The 20,605-nt window shown below is 39.5% G+C and overlaps 1 protein-coding gene across 3 annotated transcripts in view; it reads left to right on the forward strand.

Moving 5' to 3' along the window:
• cdkal1 (CDK5 regulatory subunit associated protein 1-like 1) overlaps nucleotides 1–20,605 on the forward strand; it is a 209,023-nt gene that overhangs the window by 28,221 nt on the left and 160,197 nt on the right. For all 3 annotated transcript variants that reach the window (XM_084557649.1, XM_084557650.1, XM_084557648.1), the window contains one exon: nucleotides 11,643–11,727. In XM_084557649.1, the coding sequence (XP_084413775.1) occupies nucleotides 11,643–11,727 (85 nt within the window). The remainder of the gene's footprint in view (nucleotides 1–11,642; nucleotides 11,728–20,605) is intronic.

A 20,605-nucleotide genomic window follows, 5' to 3' on the forward strand; every position in this document is an offset into this window, starting at 1 on the left:
AAGCTTCCCAAAGTGACCAAAATTGAATCCCTTGCAATGTAAAGAGTCCTTTTCATCTGTCTTTGTGATCACTAACTTTGTATGTGAGTGTTACCCAGTGCTGGTGTCTTCTTGTTGCTCTCTGCCTTCATTCCCAAACTCACTGTACATGCAAACTTGCTTTGACTGCTCTGTTTTTATATATCTTTTACACTTCTAGCGTTTTAAGAAACAATATTGGCCCAATATAAAAATGTGTCTTAAAGGTTATAGAACTTTTTATCTCTCCTCTTTTTATTAAAAGACACCAGTTTTGCAAGATTAGCATTAGCTGCATATTTACTGAAAGCACTGACAGTTTTTTTCGCTGGCTTAAAAGACCTGCATCCCGGCAGCAGACTGTGTTCACTGCAGGTAGTTCAACTCAACATGACAAATTTCTCTTGAACCCACAGCTAAACATCTTTGCTTTAGTGAAAAGTTGAGAAGACATTTGACAAATATTTTCCCGTTGAGTGCTCTGCACTGGGATCTTAGGTGTAGTTTCTTACAAAGGATTTCTGCCTTTAACGTTTGAGTTTATAATTTAGTGAAAACAGTCAAAGAGGATCCTTTAATAAAAACAAAATGAAACCTTCTGCATTCAGCCAGTCCAGGTGCATGCCAGGCTGATGTTAATTACTTTCTCAATGCTATCTGTATGAGATCAGCAAGAACAGAAATAAACAAATAGAATAAAAACAGCATAAAGGCACAAATAGGACAGAGAACGTTTGCCCCAAAGCTGTAGTAACACCGCGGCATTCAGTGTTCTGTACTGGTGTTGCTCTGTTGTTGCATCAGAAGATTAACTGCCGATGAGGATGGAAGATGTGATTGTGCTTATGTGTTTTTCTGTCTGTGAGGTGTTTTGGCTATTCATATGAGCACATATTATGTATGTCTTCCTTGTTTTGTTACTGGATGTTACACTTATGGCTGTAAGTGGTGATTATTAATTTCGAAATTTATTCTGCGGTTTTTCTTTATTTATTGTTTAAAATATAAAGCCTGAAAATATTGCAAAAAATGTACCCATCACATCTTAAAGTCCAAGCTAACCTTCTTGAAATGTCAAATTTTATTTGGTGTGTGTTATGGTCCAAAACCTTAAGAAAGAGGGGGAAGTACAAGGGAGAAGCTGCAGACTTAGTATAAATGATCACTCATTTCACAAAATAGTTGTTTCTAACCACCCACGTAATATGACAAACCTGTAGCCTGTGTAAACAAATATCCTAACTTACCACAACAGTGTGTGCAGTTTTTAACTTGAGGCAGGCGTCAGCGTATTGTGGGTAGGTGCATTCTGTGTGTGTGTGTGTGTGTGTGTGTGTGTGTGTGTGCTTGTGTGGCCAGTCAGCATCCCTCTAATGGCAGTTGATTGCATTATCATCCACGGCTGAGTGGTTGCTCACCCTGCTCGATGGATAGACCAACTGCCAAACCCCAAGGCCCCACCGTGTGCGTCTGTGTGTGTGTGTGTGTGTGCAAGTGCTTACTTGTAAAATGTGATTGGAGGTGAAACTCGTGAGTCCTGTAAGACCCATTCACATTTCGCCACGTCAGTAAGGCAAAGACACACACACCTACACACACACGCACACGCACACAGACCTTCTCCAAGGAAATGGAACCTTTTAGACAGAAATGTTGTCAGCTGGGAATTAAGCATGTTGTCCCAACCAGACATGCGCACCTCATCTCTTCTCACGCATATGCTTTTGCAATATGTGTGTGTGCATGTGACAGTACACGTTACATTTTGGCCAGTTTATCAGTGCCCTGTGTGAGACTGAGGGAAGTGGTTAATTTTCAGTTTGTAGACCTTGTACTTCTATGCCTCCCCTCATGTTTCGTTCCCCCTCTGATCAAATGTAGCAGTCATTTACGTGGATACATTATTTATTTAATTTAATTTTAATTATATTCTTTTCATATAAAACCAAATAAGACATGTGGGAATGTCACCTTACAGATCTATTGATGTATATTGTATGTGCAAATGTTGTATTTTTCATAGCAGTTATGACAATTAAAGTTGCAGCCAAATGTTAGCAAGTACATCACTCCTGACAGTGATCATTGTATTTGACTTCTTTGAGATACATAGCACTGGGGAGTGGGTCACTGCCCCACCCTGGCCTCCAGTCCACCTGTCCTCCCAGCCAGTCGGCCTGGCATCCAGCTGTCCAGCCAATAAGGCCGTGCAGGCCTTGTTAGCTCAGTCAAGTGTGGCCATTCGCCCCAAAGCCACCCCTTGCCCCGGCATGGTTACCCTTATAAACCACCACTGCACTGTATCCCAAGGTCAGCATGTCCTGTGTGTTTTTGTGTGTGCGTGTGTTAGATGAGAGACAGGGGTTGGGGAGGGGGTGATGTGTTTGAGACAGCGGGTGGAATGGATGGAGGGTAGAAGACAGAAATAACAAGGGAGAGAAGTGTGTGATGGGGTAGAAAGTGGGTCATGGTGTGGCTTGTATGTGAAGCACCAGGAGCATCATACTGACCTCTAGGGCTGCTATCTGCCTCTTCTCTCTCACTCAGACATACTCCCTCACCCAAATGTCTCGCCCATAACCCTCATATATCATCTACGAGGTCTGAAGGCCAGAGGGGATGAGGCACACCACAGATCGTTTCTTTGGTCTGGTATATCTGCACATCTCGATTGCTGACGTACTTTCAATTCAAGTTGGAACAACCTTTACATGGTCATACTTTTCAGTAGATTTAAATTTAAATATATGCAACTTGTATTTTGTACATATAGCTGTGAGGGACACTCAGAAAGTTCAACTACTTACTTTAGGTCTGTCTTCAGTGGAAAATATTACTCCAGCTACTATGACTTTAGTGAAAGTTTGGCTATACATGATCTATATCAAGAGAGAATTAAATGAGTCTTTATGAAAGGTTTCTGTTGCTTGGAAAGCAGAGAGTCTCCAGAGCTCCTTTTCCTACATAAATATACACAGACTGCAATGAACCTTTATGAACTGCCTGAAAACACAGGAGAGATACTTTATAATCAGTGAGAACTAAAAATGCCAAGTTTGCTCCTGGCAACCAGAAAACAAAGCTGTTTGCACAGTAATCATGGAGGCCATAGTGCTTGCATCAGAATAGCCATTTTAGATTGCAGCCATATAACAAAAGTGATCATTTAGACCACATTACCTATAATCAAAAAGGAATGTTTTATTTTAAGGCTTTATAACTTGACTCACCGTTTCTTCTACATACTCTATCCCCATTGTTCTGCTGTGTCCATGTGACCCTGTCCACTTCAATTAAATACTGCTATTTGAACCAGGTTTTGTGCAGGAAATAAATGCACCCACACAGATACAAGAGTAAAATAAAAGTCTTAGTCCAGTTTCCACAGGCCCAGCCAACTGATCTCACTAATTAGTCACAACACTAGTCTTCAGGCCGAAGGGCTAATAGAAACTGGAAACCTTCTGGAAACTGTGGAAGTGTCAACCACACTAAAGTGAAAAGCATGTTAGTCTCTGAAATCAGCCAGTTCCAACTAGAAAAAGAGAGGCCTTCTAGACAAGCTGAAATGTGACTATACTCACTCAAACGGCTTGCATGATCGCCCTCAAACGAATGAGCTTACAAAGCAAACAATGGAGACATATTCATCTTTTCTGTCATGAACTATAAATCCAGTAATCACTCCAAGTCAAAATCCTACACAGCACCTCCAAAAATCTGCAAAGCCATTTAAAGCTATACTGCAGCACTTTAACGCAGTATAGCATTTGCTAAATGTAAACTAATCCGGTCATTAACAATGCCTCCATATGGCACACCAAGGCAACCTTTAACCTTACCAAACTAGTTTAATTATCCTGGATGAGGCCCCATTTGTCACCAACTGGCTCAAAGACAGCAAGTGAAGAGAGTCAACTAAAAATACATTTAAAGCAAATTAAAGCTATTAACAATAAACAACCAATGGAGTGTGTAAATCAGCAATATTGGCAATGCAAGTAGTGCATTGATGTGTGGCATATGTGCTGAAAAGTTGATGAATGCAAATACCAAAGATGACTGATGGATGAGGGAAACAGAGTGCATACCTGTGGCAGCTTTTATATCCTGGAAGGCTCAGGTGAGCTGCATTAGCTGACGACCCTCCCATGTCAGCCAGTTGGACTCCAGTTAGGTTAGGTCCGCCTCCGAGGCAGTGGGAAGGGCATCACATGTGTTTTTGGCTTTTGGTTGAATATTCACAGGTCAATGACGGTGTGAAGTGGAATTTTCCCTTTTTCCAGTTTTGCTTTCCGTCTGTGCTTGCTCCAGACACACTCCGAAGATCCATCAACCTTTTATCTTTACCTGTTGTATGTGTTGTATACCCACCAGCTTGTGGGTATATGTGGTGCACATGCCCCTTATACACTAATCAGACATAACATTTTGACCATCTTCCTAGTATTGTGTAGGTCTCCCTTGTGCCTCCAAAACAGTTGGGCTTCTGAGGTGTCCTGTGGTGTTTGGCAACAGAATGTCGTTAGTGATTTGAGATCTAGGGGGCCAGATCAACACCGTGTGCTGTTTTTCATGTTTTTTCAGTTGTTCCTAAACCGTTTCTGTGTGCCTGCTGGGTTGGCTGGTGCCATCAAGGAGTGTCATTGCTATGGCACAACAAAGTTTGTTTTGCCCCTTGATCCAATACTGGTCTTTAATATTGAGTATCGGCTGATCAGAGTCCCAATCCAACTCTAAATAAACAAAATGTCCTCGCATAGAGATGAATCTTTTCTTATCTCACTTGTATTCTCCCAGCTTACGTGTGCACCGTGCCACTGTATTAAGTTCAATAAATAGGACTGTCAAAGTTAATGTCGAGAGAGCAGCTCATTCCTTGTGCCCAGAAGCTCCAACAGACGCCGAAAACCTGGTCTCTCTGTGGAAACAGTCAGGTCATCCAACGCCATAATCTCTGTAACCATCTCTGTAATATTTTTCGCCTTTATGTTGTCTTGAGGTATTCTGTTTTTTCTTAAAGTGTAAAGTTTTTTAAAGTGGCTAATCACATACTACCACCCCAACGTTGTTGTGGCACGATTTACAAATTTCTGTCTGACTGACTTCATTTTCTAGACTAAAGTACTTCCATAGAGCAGAAGTTTAGTCACGTGATTTTGGTTCCTCAACTTCTTTTCCGATATTTGCCAGCTTTAAAGCTATCCCACTCAAAACAGAAGAAAAAGACGTTTTGATGCTACATGAACATATGTCTGCTTTATGGCTATGGCAGACCTAAAATAAATTACAACAAAAGTTAGAGCTTGGCTGGATCCTTTGGCAAATCCCTCCTTAATTTATCAATTTTTTTTTCTCTCATTTATTATGAGTAAATAAGGGAGGGGTTATGAACATGCCAGGTCTATGGTATCAAGTTACTGTCACCACTGTTATCTTCTGCAAACACAAGTTAGGGAAGGCAAACAAGAAAAAACACAGCAAAATCAAATTTCCAGTTTCAGGACAAACTCAATTATCCAACTATAAAGGCATTCCCATGAATATTACTTGACCTTGGCCCTCCACACTTACCAATTTGTGGAGTAACGGGTACATTGATGACTTTTAATCAGAATGCAACTTTATTTTGTACATTATGGTTAGTATTCATGCAAACATTTAATATGCATTCAAAAATTAAATTGTGCAATTATTTCAACTAAGATACACTATGTGCTGTGAAGGAATATTTCACCTAGTAAGTATTTTAACCATACCTTAAGAAAATCTGACAAATTCATGCACTTTCTCACTCCAGTGTGAAAAGCAGCTGTTTGTTTACAGTAAGCTACTGAGCTGAATTTTCTGTTTACAGTTTTCAGTTGTGAATTGACACATCTGCATACAGTACATCCTCGGGAGTTTGGGGAAATCGGCTTATTCCCATTCTGCCTGTTATTGTTTGTATGTTTCTCTGCTTTCTGACCCTGCAGCTGAGCCTCTTCTCGTTTTCTCTGTGGGATCCTGCACACACCTGTAGGTGAATCGACAAGACTAACAAAAATCTGTGAAACAACAGAGCACATAATTTTCTAGGGTTTCTGAAACCAAATATTTATGTAATTATATGTAACGGCAAAAACACAAACAGTATCTACTAGGGGATATACTAGGGGATTTTTATAAAACCAACATTTTGTTGTCAAACAGCAACCAGGTAATGATTAAATACAATAACTGGGGGAAAGGAGTAAAGGTAAAGAGCACTGCTGTAAACTAACCCTGTTGTACCACTCCTGATGCTTCTCACTCCCTCATTTCATACACTCATCTTATCACTTGGCTATTTGTTTATGAGTGGGTGTGTGCATGTGAATGCAGCTGCACACCACATGTGCCATCACTATCTACTGATACTATTATTTTCCCAAGACCCATTGTTGTAATATCACACTGAAATAATATTAGTGTCATAGTATACAGGTATAATACTCAACTCTTATGTACTATTATAGATATTACTGTTATCACTACTATGATCATAGTCTTCAGGGTTAGTATTATTAACATCCATATCACAGTCCCCAAAATCCTCCATCATTAACACATTTATTCCTCATTTGCCTACATATACTTTCCTCCAGACCCAGAATACACTCACATAGAAACGTTTCATCCATTCATATTTCCTTTTGATTACAGACCAAATAACAAACCAAATGTTTTATTTCAGATCACAATGAAATCTCTCGCTTTCTCTGTTTATTCTTATTTGTGCTTCTATTGTTGGTCTGTTCTTAAATCCCATTTAGATATTAACTATTATTTTCCTCGCACACCATTATTCATCTGTTGGGCTGATGCTTTTCATGACTGGACTTACCCAGTACCAGCGACAATCTCTGCCCTCTCCATGTTGCTCCAAAAGGCTAATTATTTTGGACCTCATCAGTCAAATGATTGTTAATGTGACTTTGTGGTAGCATTAGCGTATGGTTACTTAAATATTTAAAACTGCTGGCAGCACAGAAAAGGCTAATGTTAAAAACTGATTTTAACTAGATTTTTAAACTCTCCGCGTAACTGACAAAACCTTCCTCACAACGTCTTACTAATTAGTCTCTGTGATAAAATAATTAGTTGTGAAGTTTGCAGTGTCAGATTTCACACAATTATTTCTCCTTTTTTAAGCACATCTCTTCATCTCTCAGTCACAAAGATGTTAGCTGACATAGAATTGATTTATTTTTTGTCTGGCTCATGTTTTCCATGTCGTATAAATAAGTTTGGGTACTTGCCCACTAAAACATCACTTAGTGTCAGTCCGTGCTCTTCCATGTCTGCCTGTCCTACCCCCTTTCTTTACCTTTTTTCTTTTCCTTTTATGTCTAGTAGCAGCCATCTGGTCCTTGTGCTCAGCCTTTCTGTCTTTTGTCCGTCTATGCTTATTTGGTGAATGCACCTGCTCCCATAACTCTTTTCCCTCATCTCCATAGGGAGTAGTGTGATTGAAATGTGTTATGTATGACCCTGTGTATATGCCCACACAAACACAAACACACACTCACACGCTGACCACAGGTGCTGCATTTCCAATATCCCTGTCTCCCTTGTATGATTTGGTTGTGGGGTGAATTTAGGGTGAATATCACATAAACACACACGTACACAACAGAGGCACGCACAGAAATAACCTCATGGATTAGATTTAGTCATTTGGGTCAGTCAGCGGGGAGGTTTTTTAAAGGAATGAGCTAAGGTTCATCTCTGCACCTAAAATACCTCCTTGCACACACCCACACGCACACTTGCAGAGGCCGATTTCTTTTTGTGCATTGTGGGGTCAACCGTTTGAGATTGGTGGAGCTTCCTTACATTCCTTATCTGAGAAACTTACAAACACCATCAGTTGTGGTCAAATAGAATATATTGTTTTATACTGGTTAAAATATAAAAGAGGTTTTTCATATAAGGGCTGCAAACTAAGAGAAATAGTGTGTATGTGGGTGTTTGTGTTTGAGAGAGAAAGAAAAGAGAGAGGTGTGTAGGTGTAAAGCTATTTTCAGCTTTCCTACTTCTAAAAAAAACTACATAGAATAAACTAATATAACATTTGAATCTTATTAAATAGTTTTAGGGATGTGCTGGGATTCAGCTTTTAGTGAGCTGTTCCATGCACGTTGTCAAAAAAAAAAAAAAAACTAGAACAATGTTTGCCTGATGATAATGCCAAGGTTGTAATTGCGTCAATAAACCGTTGCTAGTTAGATATTGAAAACAGCGTCAACACTTCATGCATACTATCTACTGATAAGTTCCACAGTGTTAGTGGGTTTCACACAGGCATAGTAAAAGACTTTACAACTCACATCCACACAAACACACACACACACACACACAAACCAGGATGCATGTCTTTCCCCCTGGGCCTTTTCTTCATCAGATAAAAGATAAGTCAACAGTTTTTGGGAACATTCTGTTCAAATAAATTCTCACTCATTCGCCCTATGGCCACGACAGGCAAAAACTAAACAAATGACTCTGCTGCCATTGGCTGCTCCTCGATGCCTATGCAAATCTAATGCAAATAAGAGATTCCAGAGATTTTCCAATAGGAACGGCTCTTTATCTGGTGGGAATTTATGAGCACTTGAATGCTGAGTCACTGAGGGGTGCTTTTCTCACGGTGAGATATGAGATGAACAGAAAAGCATGCATAAATAAATTAGTAATTAAACACAGTTATGACCATGGCATAATGTTCAGTCCAAAAAGAGTTTTCTTTAACTAGAAGAAGTACTCATACTTCTCTCTTTTCTGTGTTTTTGAGAAAGTACCTTTGAAATTATTTCAGTTTATCTACTTTAAGTCCATTTAGTACATAACGCACTGCTTTATATATCACCATAACCACTGCATTGCTAAATTTAATTTACTGCTTGTGACACGGCTGACAGCAGTTGTGTATTGATAAGTTTCCAGTTAGTTAAAAGGAAGCAGAAGCAACTGTCACCGCGAATGTGACAGCGATTGCCAGTCCTATACTAATATGCTGCTCTTTCTGTTCCTCCTCTGTAGACAGTTTGTTAGATATTGCTTGCGTCTTCCAAAAATACAGCATAGCAAACAGGTTTTCACTTCATTAAATGACTTAGAAGAGTTTGCATTGCATTAAAGATGGCACCATCATGGTTTATCTTTGAGCTACAAGATGTATAGTTTTCTGCAATTTTCAACAATCTACAAAACCTCACAATATCATTTTACTAAGTCAGTCTTTAAGAGTAGTTTTAGTTTAGTTGATTGGTGCCTTCATTTATAAATAATATTGAGTTGCTATACTAATGTGATAAGGCAAACAGCAGCTTTAAAACTAAAATATCCAAACATTGCAACTCCAGCATATTTGTCCTGCAGCATTACTTTTCTGTGTAGTTTTTTATCTTGCTAGAAAGTTGTGCTGAGTCTGTAGATAGAATTGTTTTGCAGATGTTTCTGTCTTGTGTGCGTTTGTGTGTATGCATGTGTGTTAAATTGATGGAGAGCTTGTTATTGTTGGTCTGGAAAGCCTCCCTCGAGGCAGAGAGGAGAGAGCAGCCACACAGCTGAGACCACTCCCTCCATAGTCCTTTTTGCAGCTTTAGGATTACTCAGTATTTTTTTATTTTTTTTGGTCTTTCAATTTAGAGCTTCCTCCCAAAAGAAATGATCATCCCCCACAACACACGATGCCCAAACAAATAAACAAACCCGAAACATACACATGATTCACATCCTACCAGAGTGACTCATTTTGTTTTAGTTCTTCTCCGAGACATGCAGCTGTACTTCTGTTTTTATGAGACATCATTAAATCTTGCTTACTGTCTGATCCAGTCACCTAACACACATCAAACCCCAAACTGCTGTATATTTCTTGGTTCGAGTTGTCTGAATTAAAAGTTGTGTTATAGATTTGTTGTCATATTGAATTTTTCCTTATCGGCCACATTTCAAACATTTGGCACAACATATGTTTTAAATTGGACATATCAGCGTTTCAAGACCTCCTCAAGTATTGATCATTCAGCCACAATATGAATGAAAGTGGATAATAATTTCCTTTATTTGTTTCTTATCATAGATATGTATAAATACTGGAGTGTTCCTTTGTAGTTGGCTCTTGGTCTAAAAACGATATGTGTGTTTTTATTTAAGTGAGGGATTGAGAAAGAGAGACATTTTTTATCGTTTTTGTCTGTGTGTTTTTTAGAGAAATGGACTGTGAATAAATATCAGATTAACTAATACAGGAACTGCAGTGTGTGTGTGTGTGTGTGTGTGTGTGTGTGTGCGCTTGACTGCAGCATGGAAGTGGATTCCAAGTGAAATATCTGGTTCAATGTGGCGTAAAGGAGGCGGCTTCTAGCTCCCCACAACCGCTTTGCAATAACTCCTTGAGTACGTGTGTTTTTTTGTGTGTGACAGCTCTCCTGGCAGTGCCATGCTAAGCCTGCCACCGTCGTCTTGAGTAGCAGCCAAGCTTAACATCACATGCGAGTGTGTGTATGTGTTCATGCTAACTAAGCATATGTTTCAGTGATCTTCAAAGTTTAAGCAACCTGTAATGTCTTTAAGCCCTTTCTTCAAGTATTTTGATTTAGTTTGACTTATTAATTTAATTTCTTCCCAGTATTGTCTAAAGTGAAGCCTAGAATCTTATTTGGAAAGTTGGATAGTAAAACTGACAATCATAAATGCATTTCAGAGGATTGTTTTGTCAAAGATCGTTGCCAAGGTCCAAAAAGAGCTTCCATGCAAAGAGTATTACAACTCTGTTTGATCGTGTTGAAGCTAACGTCAAAATGATTGGGAGTCTAATGGCAAATGCATTTTTTTTTTTATCCATTATTTTAACCGTGACCAACTGCATGTATAGACTGTAATCTGCTATGCCAGGTACATTTTATAATCCAGCACAAAGACCTTATTATGTCTCAGCTGGCCCAGAAACTGGATGAGGCCTGTACCTTTCCTGCAAGAAAGCACATTGAAAACAGCTGGCATTGCGACATTGTTGTACATTTCCTAGATAAAAACAAAACTAGTCAGGTTACAGCTAAAACCTTCTAGGAAGATGAAATCTGAAACAGGGAGGTAACACATGACTGAGGACAAACAACAAAAACAAAACAACCTCTACTTAATGTAACCCAGGAAAATAAGGCCGGTACAAGTAAATCAGGTTGGCACACAGCTTCAGCGTTCTTGGTTAGCTGTAGACAGGGTGTGAAACTGCTTCTGTTTGGTGTGGTATGCCTTGTGAACCAAACAATTACTATCAGAAGTCTGTTGGTGCCATTTTTAAAACTGAGATTTTAATGGTTTAAATGTTTAATTTATAAATTATCTTATTTAATTTTCACATGAGAGTAAACAGAGTCTTCTCTTACTGACAGCATTGCTTTAACTGCTCCAGTACGAATTATGGCCATTTCAATTAGAAGTTGGGAGTTAGGAAACTGGATGATGCCTAAAAGATCTTTTGGTTGTGACTTTTTGAACCAGTGATGTCTGCATCATTAACATGCCGTGTGCTTCTAGTTTACAAAGTCCCGCTTGCATTTTTATTCTGCAAAACTAAACTTTCTCTTTGTCTATAGATGACCCAACAGAAGCAGACGTGTGGTTGCTCAACAGCTGCACAGTGAAAAACCCAGCAGAGGACCACTTCAGGAACTCAATCAAGTACTGAAAAAAACCACACACACGCGCGCACACACACACAGGACAACAATAACCTACCAGAGTACCTACATCTTTTATACCCGTCAGCTAGATTCAAAACATGAGGCTAACCGATAAACGTGATCTAGATGCTAGAATATATTTTTTGGTCATTTCAAAATTGTGTTTTCCTACTTCTGCAAAGCCAAATAGTAATTATGGTGCTTTTTTGCAAAATGCATTTTTCCCTCATGCATAAATGTGTGTGTGTGAGACATTTTTTCAGCTTGTTTCCCCATGTTAGATACACACACACACACACACACAAAGAGAGAGGGAGAAACACACACGTATTTGCATAAACACAGGGAATTTAAGATGGAAAGTGTTTTGCATTTTGATTTATTTCTTTCCATGGGGGGGCGCACATACCTGGCATGTGTGAGCTGTTGTTTGAGAATGAGTTTCTTTTTTTATATGTAGTCAAGATTATGTTACTAATACAGTAGTATCAACTACTAAATAATAACATATTAACTGTTAATATTTTGAGAATTTGCAGATGCAGATTTAATCGTCCCGTGCTTCCCCTGTATGATGAGGGAAGTGGATTTAATTTTCATTGCCTAACATCAGAATGACGTAAAATTAGGATAATTCAGTTTAGCGGCATGCTAATGCACTTCTGCACTGGCTACTGCTGTTTGAGTCCGTCACAGAGTTAATTGTAATTACTCATCACAGTAATGAACGATATTATGAGGGATGCACCAAAAATGATACTGTGCTCATTTACTTTTGTTTGTAAAACAGCTCCGATACAACCACACATGATACAGCTTTATGGCTATGTACTAAGCTTATATTCATAGAATCTGGGGGTTTAACTACGCAACAAACCTGGCTGCGCAGCTTGGCTCCACGTCATTGTTTAGACAGTTATAACCGATAGTGTGGCTGTCGGACAAGAAATTGTTGGACGTTCAACATTTTGCCTCACCCTGGTGCTGCTGAACCAGCCTTAAAAACGACATAAATGCTAGTAGCATGTAGTATAATGCTACAGTCTTTTGTGCAGCAGAAATGATTGTCTGGAAGTGTTTGGGACCAATGAGTTTCCAGACAATCTCGCTCTCCGTCAGCGGACACTTCTGGAAAAGACACTGTCTATTGTGGCTCAGTTTGAGGAGTTAACCAGAAAAGAGAGCTCATGTGATGCTTTGTCATCAGATGTTATTCCTGTTCTAAAACTTTTTGAATAAAGAAACAGATAAGGCAACAGTTACTGCATCTATTCAAAAACATGCTGTTACGACCTCTTTGCACCCCAACTGGCCTTTTGAGCCCCGGACTGCTCAAGGGCTAGAGCATAAAGTGGAAATATGAGAGCAGAATTACAAAAAGAAAGGTTCTATTTAATAAATAAAGGCAAAAGGGTGCAGTTAAGTTTCCTCAGGCCTCTTCAGCCAGGTCTTATTCCCACTTCCTCAGGTGTGACTGGTTAGACTAATGCGCCAGCCAAAGGCGCTTGTACTGCCACTGCAAAGCCAGTGGGGGTGCAGAGGGACATAACACTAAAACAAAATCACTCTACTACATTGCAACTGTACTGTACTCCACCCAAGTTATATGCAGCACATACTGATATTATTCACAGTGAACATGGGGAGACCGCTACTCTGTTCAGGCTGTTTGAAGCACTAGAAAAAAGGAGAAGAACTGCAGCTACTGTATTTCTTTACAATCATCAGTACAACAGTCGCACATGTCTGAATAGACAAAATGAAGGCTTTTAAGTTGTTGCACTCTTTGAGTTGATTTCCATTTGAGGCTACATGAAAAAGCTGCAATTTATCATTTGTCACTTTATCATAAGGCAATATTACAGTTTCAAGGGTGAACAGTTTCACATGGGCAACTTGATCAGTGCAATCTTCCTGTCTTTCTGCTTCAGCCGTCTCCTGATGCCACTTTTCTTTTTCTTTCACTCTTTCTGTCATGCCTTTTTTTTATACAAAGAATTTGTCAATTGAAATGCACAAAATAATAACACTCTTCAAGACTTGAAAATGTTGATGCCAGAGTTTTCTTTGACTGGAAATCACACAGCTGTAATGCTAATGTAATTAATGCTCTATTCACTTGGAAGGACACACACACACACACACACACACACACACACACACACACACACACACACACACACACACACACACACACACACCGCACAGTGAGAATAAAAGTTTTTCTTCCTTCATTACTTGCTGCTTGCATGATGAGACACTAAATGAGGGGGTATGTGATATACAGAGAGAATTCAAATGCCCGCTTGTCATTTCTTTTATTTTTTTCCCCATGCTTTCATTTTTGTCTTTGGCCTCCCTTCATTTGATCGACAGAGAGAAAAAATAAGAGAAGGAGGCAGGCGCACGGTCTGCCTCGTGCTCAGTCACACGCTGGCCCTTATGCCTGCACCTCCTGGTACCACAAAGTCACACTAAGAATTTACACACACTTTTGCACTCGATGCTGCATCATGTCTGGAGTTATTAAACATGTCTGGATTTGGTTTAACCCAAAATCCATTTTAATTTTGATTGCTATCTCCGAATGTGTGTATGTCTTGCTGACACTCTCTCCTACTGCTCCATTTGGAGAGATAGGAGGACATTGTACTGCTCCCTATTAGGTCACAGAAGCTACAGTCACAACAGTCACAAGTACATGTTATGTTCAGTAAACACAATACAGAACACCAGAAACCGCAGTGGTTTTCAGACTTTGTAGCTGTCTGCTAATGCTACTACTTAATTTAAATATTTGATTTTGGAAGCCATTGGAGGGTTGCAAAGCAACTGTCCTCTAGGTAATGGGTCTACCACACTGTTTGGGAAGTAGCTTGGTCTTCAACTGCTCATCAGTTAACTTCTCATTGCTCTTCTGCAACAGCCCTTATCCACAAACATCTTGGTTCCCTTCAGTAAAACTTGGATCTTGGATGTCCCTTGACCATCCTTTTCTCTTCCTCCCCTTTATATGTCGTCTTCAAAGAAGCAGTCCTCTCTCAAACATCACCAACACCAATGGAAAATTCACCAAACTCAACAGATAGCAATGCAATAACCACCTTGGTTCCCTCCATAGGTGTCATTGTTTTGGTGAGCTTTGAAGTTACGTCTCAAACTTAAAACAAATAGGCGGTTGCTGCTTCATAAATGTAACTTAGGGTCCAATCATATATGAGCTTATTTAACTTATTAATACAATTATTTGTTGTTAAATAAATTCTTAGAAAGGTGAATGTGAAAATTAATGCCGATAAAGCAGTGCACAGTATACAACAGTACAAAATAATAAAATGTACCCCATGGGGGATATTCTGTACAACCGCACATAAACATATGCATCGTCACCTAATTAAAAGTGCAATAATGAGTTGAGGGCTTTAGAATACAAGCCCCGGGTGCTTTCGGCAGTCTTCTGTCATGGTTTGGAGAAACGCAGTGAAAAGAGGGTTTATTACCTCTGGAGAACAGGGGCATGGCTGGCATTCATGCTGAGTGTCTGGCATATGGAGTTAAATTTGTGAGGGTTGTCAGGTGGATGGATGCCCAGGCAGTGTAGGAATGTTGTGAGAGGTTTTCCTGTGAGAGAATGCTATCGGATATGCACAAGGTTTCTTTGGAGTCTGCATTGTGTGTGGGTGGGTGGGTGCGTATGTGTCCGTGCATATGTGGGTGCAGTTTTTCATTATGTAAACACCCGGCAATAAGCGCACACAAATCCATTTAGGTTAATTCTATAGCGAGCTTGGATATTAATTTGAGTTGCTCTGGGGGAGATTTAAGATTCATTTTTGTGTTGCTGTCATATGGGATTATTAGGATGATATCAAAGTCTGGTACTGTATTTGTTTATTTAATTACTTTCTGCTATGTTGTGCCACTCGTTGAAACTGTTGCACTTTGTATTGGAGCTTGCCTGTATCATTTTGGTCAGCATGCAGGGGTTAGTTGACATGTGGGGGAGCTTCTTCTTCCAGCTTCTTTTAAAAGCGTGAAGCCGTTCTCTGCCCTACAGTTTTTCTTTTACATCAGGAACTCACTCAGTAGCATAAACTGCTAATAGAGCAGATTCTGAATGCTAAAAAGTCAATTAGTATGGATGTTTGGGTATTTATGTGTGTGTGTTTGAAATGCCAAAATCTATAGTGCATTTCAGTGTCGGAGACCTTTCAAATCAATGAATGCGGAATGCATTAAAGAAACAGTTGCTCAACGCATGTGATTAAACTGCTCTCTGTTTATGTGTATGTGTGTTGGATTTCTCCACTTGGCTGTTCCTGTTAATTTGTATGATCAAGGGAATGTATGCTTAACGAATTAGAACCCAACTTGGAGTTGTGTTCTCGTGTTTTCAAAATACACCAATTCCCACATTATATTTAAATTCATTTCAGTATGGTTTTAATATTCATGAAGCTGCCATAAGAATGAAAGAAAAAAACCATTAATGTTAATTGAAAAGGGACACACATGCTCAGAATGAACTCTTGGAAGATGTCCAAGGTGTATGTGCTGTGCTTATACTGCGTATTTGTAACAGATGTGTAGGCTGGGTGGTAAATATGTATTATACCCTCTAGCTACGAGACAATCTACCTCTGTGGCTGTAGTTTCTTTACAAATGTAGAGGCCATTGATTGTCGACCATATGCTGCCTGAAGTGTGTTAGAAAACAAAACAAAAAAAATAGCTGCTTTATGGCTGTAGTATAGAGGAAACTGCAGCAGAAAAATAAGAAAGTGTGTCTTAGTTTTTCTTGTAAATTAGTTTGATAATAAACATTTTTTTTTAATTCATCACTTTTGTATTATCTAATAATAAATGAAAAAAAAAAAAAAAAAAAAAACGGAACAGGAAAATGAGTCCTTATTTTGTGAGTACCAAATCAAATGAGGATACCTCCAGTTTAATATATTTAATGATATTAAAATAATATAGAAAGGAATTTAAATATAATTTTGAAGGCCTTTAAATGGACTAAGAAATAATTGCAGACCGTTTTTATTACTTATGCTGTGTGTTTTTTTGGTTCTGCATAAATTTACATTTTTACACAACCCAATGAAGGTTGAACATAGACTGTGCAGAGTGTATGGCTGAATTTAACACAATATACTGTATGTATATATACTGCATCTGTTGGTTAGGATGATATCCTTTGTCACTGGGCAAGTGATGTTATGCCATTGTGTTCTGACCACATTTTTACCAGAGCCCAAAGGTTGCACTTGCTAAATATAATCATAATGGGAAAATCCAACCTGAATTTACATACATTGATCCGCCACAACATTAGAACCACTGACAGGAGAAGTAAATAACATTAACCATCTTGTGACGATACAGTGTTCTGCTGGGAAACCTTTGGACCTGGCATTCATGTGGATGTTACTTAGACATGTAGCACCCACCTAGACCAGACCAGGCACCCCCACCCCATAGCAATGACACTCCTTGATTGCAGCAGCCATCCCCAGCAGGATGCAGACACACAAAAACGGCTTAGGAACAACTCAGAAAACTTAAAGAACAGCACAAGGTGTTGACCTGGCCTCCAGATTCACTGGATCCCAAACTGATCAAGTATCTGTGGGATGATCCACAGAGACCCCTCCCCTCAACCCATAGGACCCACCACAGGACACCCTCAGAAGGCCCATGTCCATTCTCTGATGAAATAATGTTTTGGATGCACAAGGGAGACCTACATAATATTAGGTCATAATGTCATGCCTGATCGGTGTATGTTGTTCCACAGTCTCAATCTGAAAACCTTGAAGCCTGACAGGTGGTAAATCTTTCAAATGACAAAACCTGACCTGCTGTATTAGTAAAGGATTCAAGACGGACCAACAGAAAACTGTGACCACCACTCACCCACATAAACATGTATTTATAAATATCAGTCAAAATTCTGACATGGCTGTGTGGTCAAATGAAGTGTACATTTCTTATAATATATGGAGGTGCCTTAGAGGCCTTACAGCATGTTGCTTTAAATGAACTGATACACGGACGTGACTGACATTAAGGCCAGAAATGTTTCCCTTTCATCAGGACATGACAACGAGGTAAAAACAATCTGAAATCTGCAGTGACCTTTAGAGTTGTTTACTAAGGGCAGTTGTTTTATGTCTGTGTTGAGCAGTACAGCAGACACACAGGCATAGATTTGTATTTGGCTGGACACACACACACACACACACACAGACCGAGACACACACACAGAGCTTGATGCCTGGGGCTGGTTTTGGTACAACCCAGGGATTGGCATTTAATCTGTCAGTTCTACAGGGCATTAGCCTACATTTTCGGGAACACAGAGACACAAAAATAGTGAGAGACAGACAGACAGACAGAGGGCCTAAAGCACTGACAAAGAAGGGAGATGTGGGGTGTGTAGCTGAGTTCAGGTGTCCTGTCTCTTCGAGTTCAGAGCTTTGAGAATCACAACAAGGCATGCACAGAGAGGAACATTTTTATGGATCAGTTTATTAGTAGTTCAGGTTGCTTCTTATTCTCATGTGTTCTGCCTTGCCTTACTCTCTTTTTCTCATTCTCTTATTGTATAGTGACAGTGTGAGGTGCTTTAAGGTCACTTATGATTCAATTCATAGGCACTGTTAGTTGTTGTCACTGAACGCCAAGGACTCCTTCTGTGTACGTTTCACATCTCAGTCTACATTTGTTCATAGTTCACTGCTGGTGTTGTGGTGAACAGTTGCTATGTTGCATCATTTTATTTAATCCCCTCTCTTCATCTTAGCTCTACTTTTGATCTAACTCACAACATGAACCTGTTAACTGGACTTCAGGCAATAATCTGATCATTGTCTATCATTCCAGCCTGTGCAGACTTACCCTATCATAAAGTAATTATGTGCTGTCTCACCTGATTTGGGTACTTCTGTCTCAACTCAAACTGAAGCAATCAACCCAGTTTTGTGCAAGGAATGCTGAAAGTGAAGTAACAGCCTTACTTTTTTTTAAGCTTGTTTATCAGATAAGGCGATAGACAACTTAATGTGATGAAAGGCTAATGATGTTAAATCTCTATTCCTAACAGACTTTACTTTCTATCGGCTTTAAAAGGCCAGGTATTATGTCTTCCCATTTCCTCAGCCAGTGAAAAGTATACAGCTCTGCTAATAGAATGTCAAGTCAGAGGTGTTTCTGCTGCTATCTGGTCAACACTGGAGCATTACTGTTAATGCAGACACTGCATAGACAGGAGTATTGCTTTCACTGGGAGGCACGCAATTTCACACAGTTCTTACATGTTCATACATATTATTTAAAAAGCGTAAAAGACATTTAATATATGCCCAAGATAAACATCCACAATATGCAAGTGAAATGTTCTGACAGCTCTGAGTGAACGTGACTCAGTTGAGGAGTACACTGTCAAAACAACAAATCCCCTCAGTGTAGTGTAGATGTGCTTTTGTGTGACTGTGTCAACTGGAAGTGACAAACTCATGAAAATAAATAAATAAATAAAATCAGGCATCCCATTAGTTAAGAATAACGCTATTTTTAAATATGCCTGGAAGAAGTGCACACATGTGCAAACAGGACATTTGTTGCCTTTAGATGAAGATGGAGGGAGATTATTAGAGGACCAGCAAAGACCTGCTGTGATGATTTTAGACAGTTTCTGCATCCAGGCAAATCTCTGAGCATCTTCAGGCTTCTTCTGTTTATATATTTACTCATTTACTGGATATTAATCTTGATAAACATAGTTTAGACGATACGTGTGCGTGTCTCTGTGTGTGTGTTGTTGAATTCGACTCACAAACAACCTGTCACATCTGCTCTACAAAGTGGGTTTGAATGCCAAGCTCAACTCAGTGTGAGGCTTTGGTATCCAGGCATGAGTGTGTGTGGTGTATGTGGCTACAATGCGGAGCGGCTCACAGTATGGTGCTAGAGGCTTGAGCCAACAACTTCTCTCGCCATCCAGCCGGATCTGTTAAACATGACTTTATTTTGGCTTGTGCCTTTATTCTGTGTTTGTGTGTACGTACATGAAACTAAATTAGCTCTTCAGATTCAGGGACTTTATGGTGCTAATGCATTTCACTTATTTAGGGCTTGCTAATAATTAATGTGTTAGATATTAGGAATCTGCATGGTAGATGTTTAGCAAGCTGAGAAGATGAAAATGTAAAAGCATTTACAAACTGATGAAGTCACTGCAGAGCATCGTTATGTGTTCTTCCCAGACTGAGCAAAAGCTTAAGTGTGTTGGAAATATCACTGTTGTTCTCCATTTTTTTCGAGTTTTGTTTTGCAGCTCTGTGGATGTGTGTGCATGAGTGATCCCTTAAGTAAATGGCTGCATAATCACAGCCTGTCACATTGTTGCGGGCCTTATAAGGCCTTCCTGAACAGCAGTCACAAACAACCGCCGATTTTCATCTGTTCAGATGGCTGAGCTCTTAAGGCTCCCCACTGGGCTCCTGCCTTTTTGCTGAGCCCCGATTGCAGATTTAAGCCATAAGAGGCCAAGTTAATATAGGATTGAAGATAAAGGGAGATCTTTCACCCCAGTGTGTTGCAAGAAACCGTGCTTCCTTAGTGGAATCCAACGTTAAATTCTACATTTTGTAAAGGGATTGGGTTAGTTTGGTTGAGAGGCTTTAAAGAATCTCGTATCCATATTGGGGGACTCTGCGATCATGTCAGCCATTTAAACATCTATAGGAGTGTGACAAAGATAAGACTAAAAAGTAGGAAATAATATATGGATAGCAATAGTGGCAAAGCTGGGTCATCGCCTTTTGAAGTGTACTGCAATGGTGGGTCTACTGTAGTCACTTATGAGCAAG

Source organism: Chelon labrosus (genome assembly GCF_963514085.1).
Source record: "Chelon labrosus genome assembly, chromosome: 12".
NCBI lineage: Eukaryota > Metazoa > Chordata > Actinopteri > Mugiliformes > Mugilidae > Chelon > Chelon labrosus.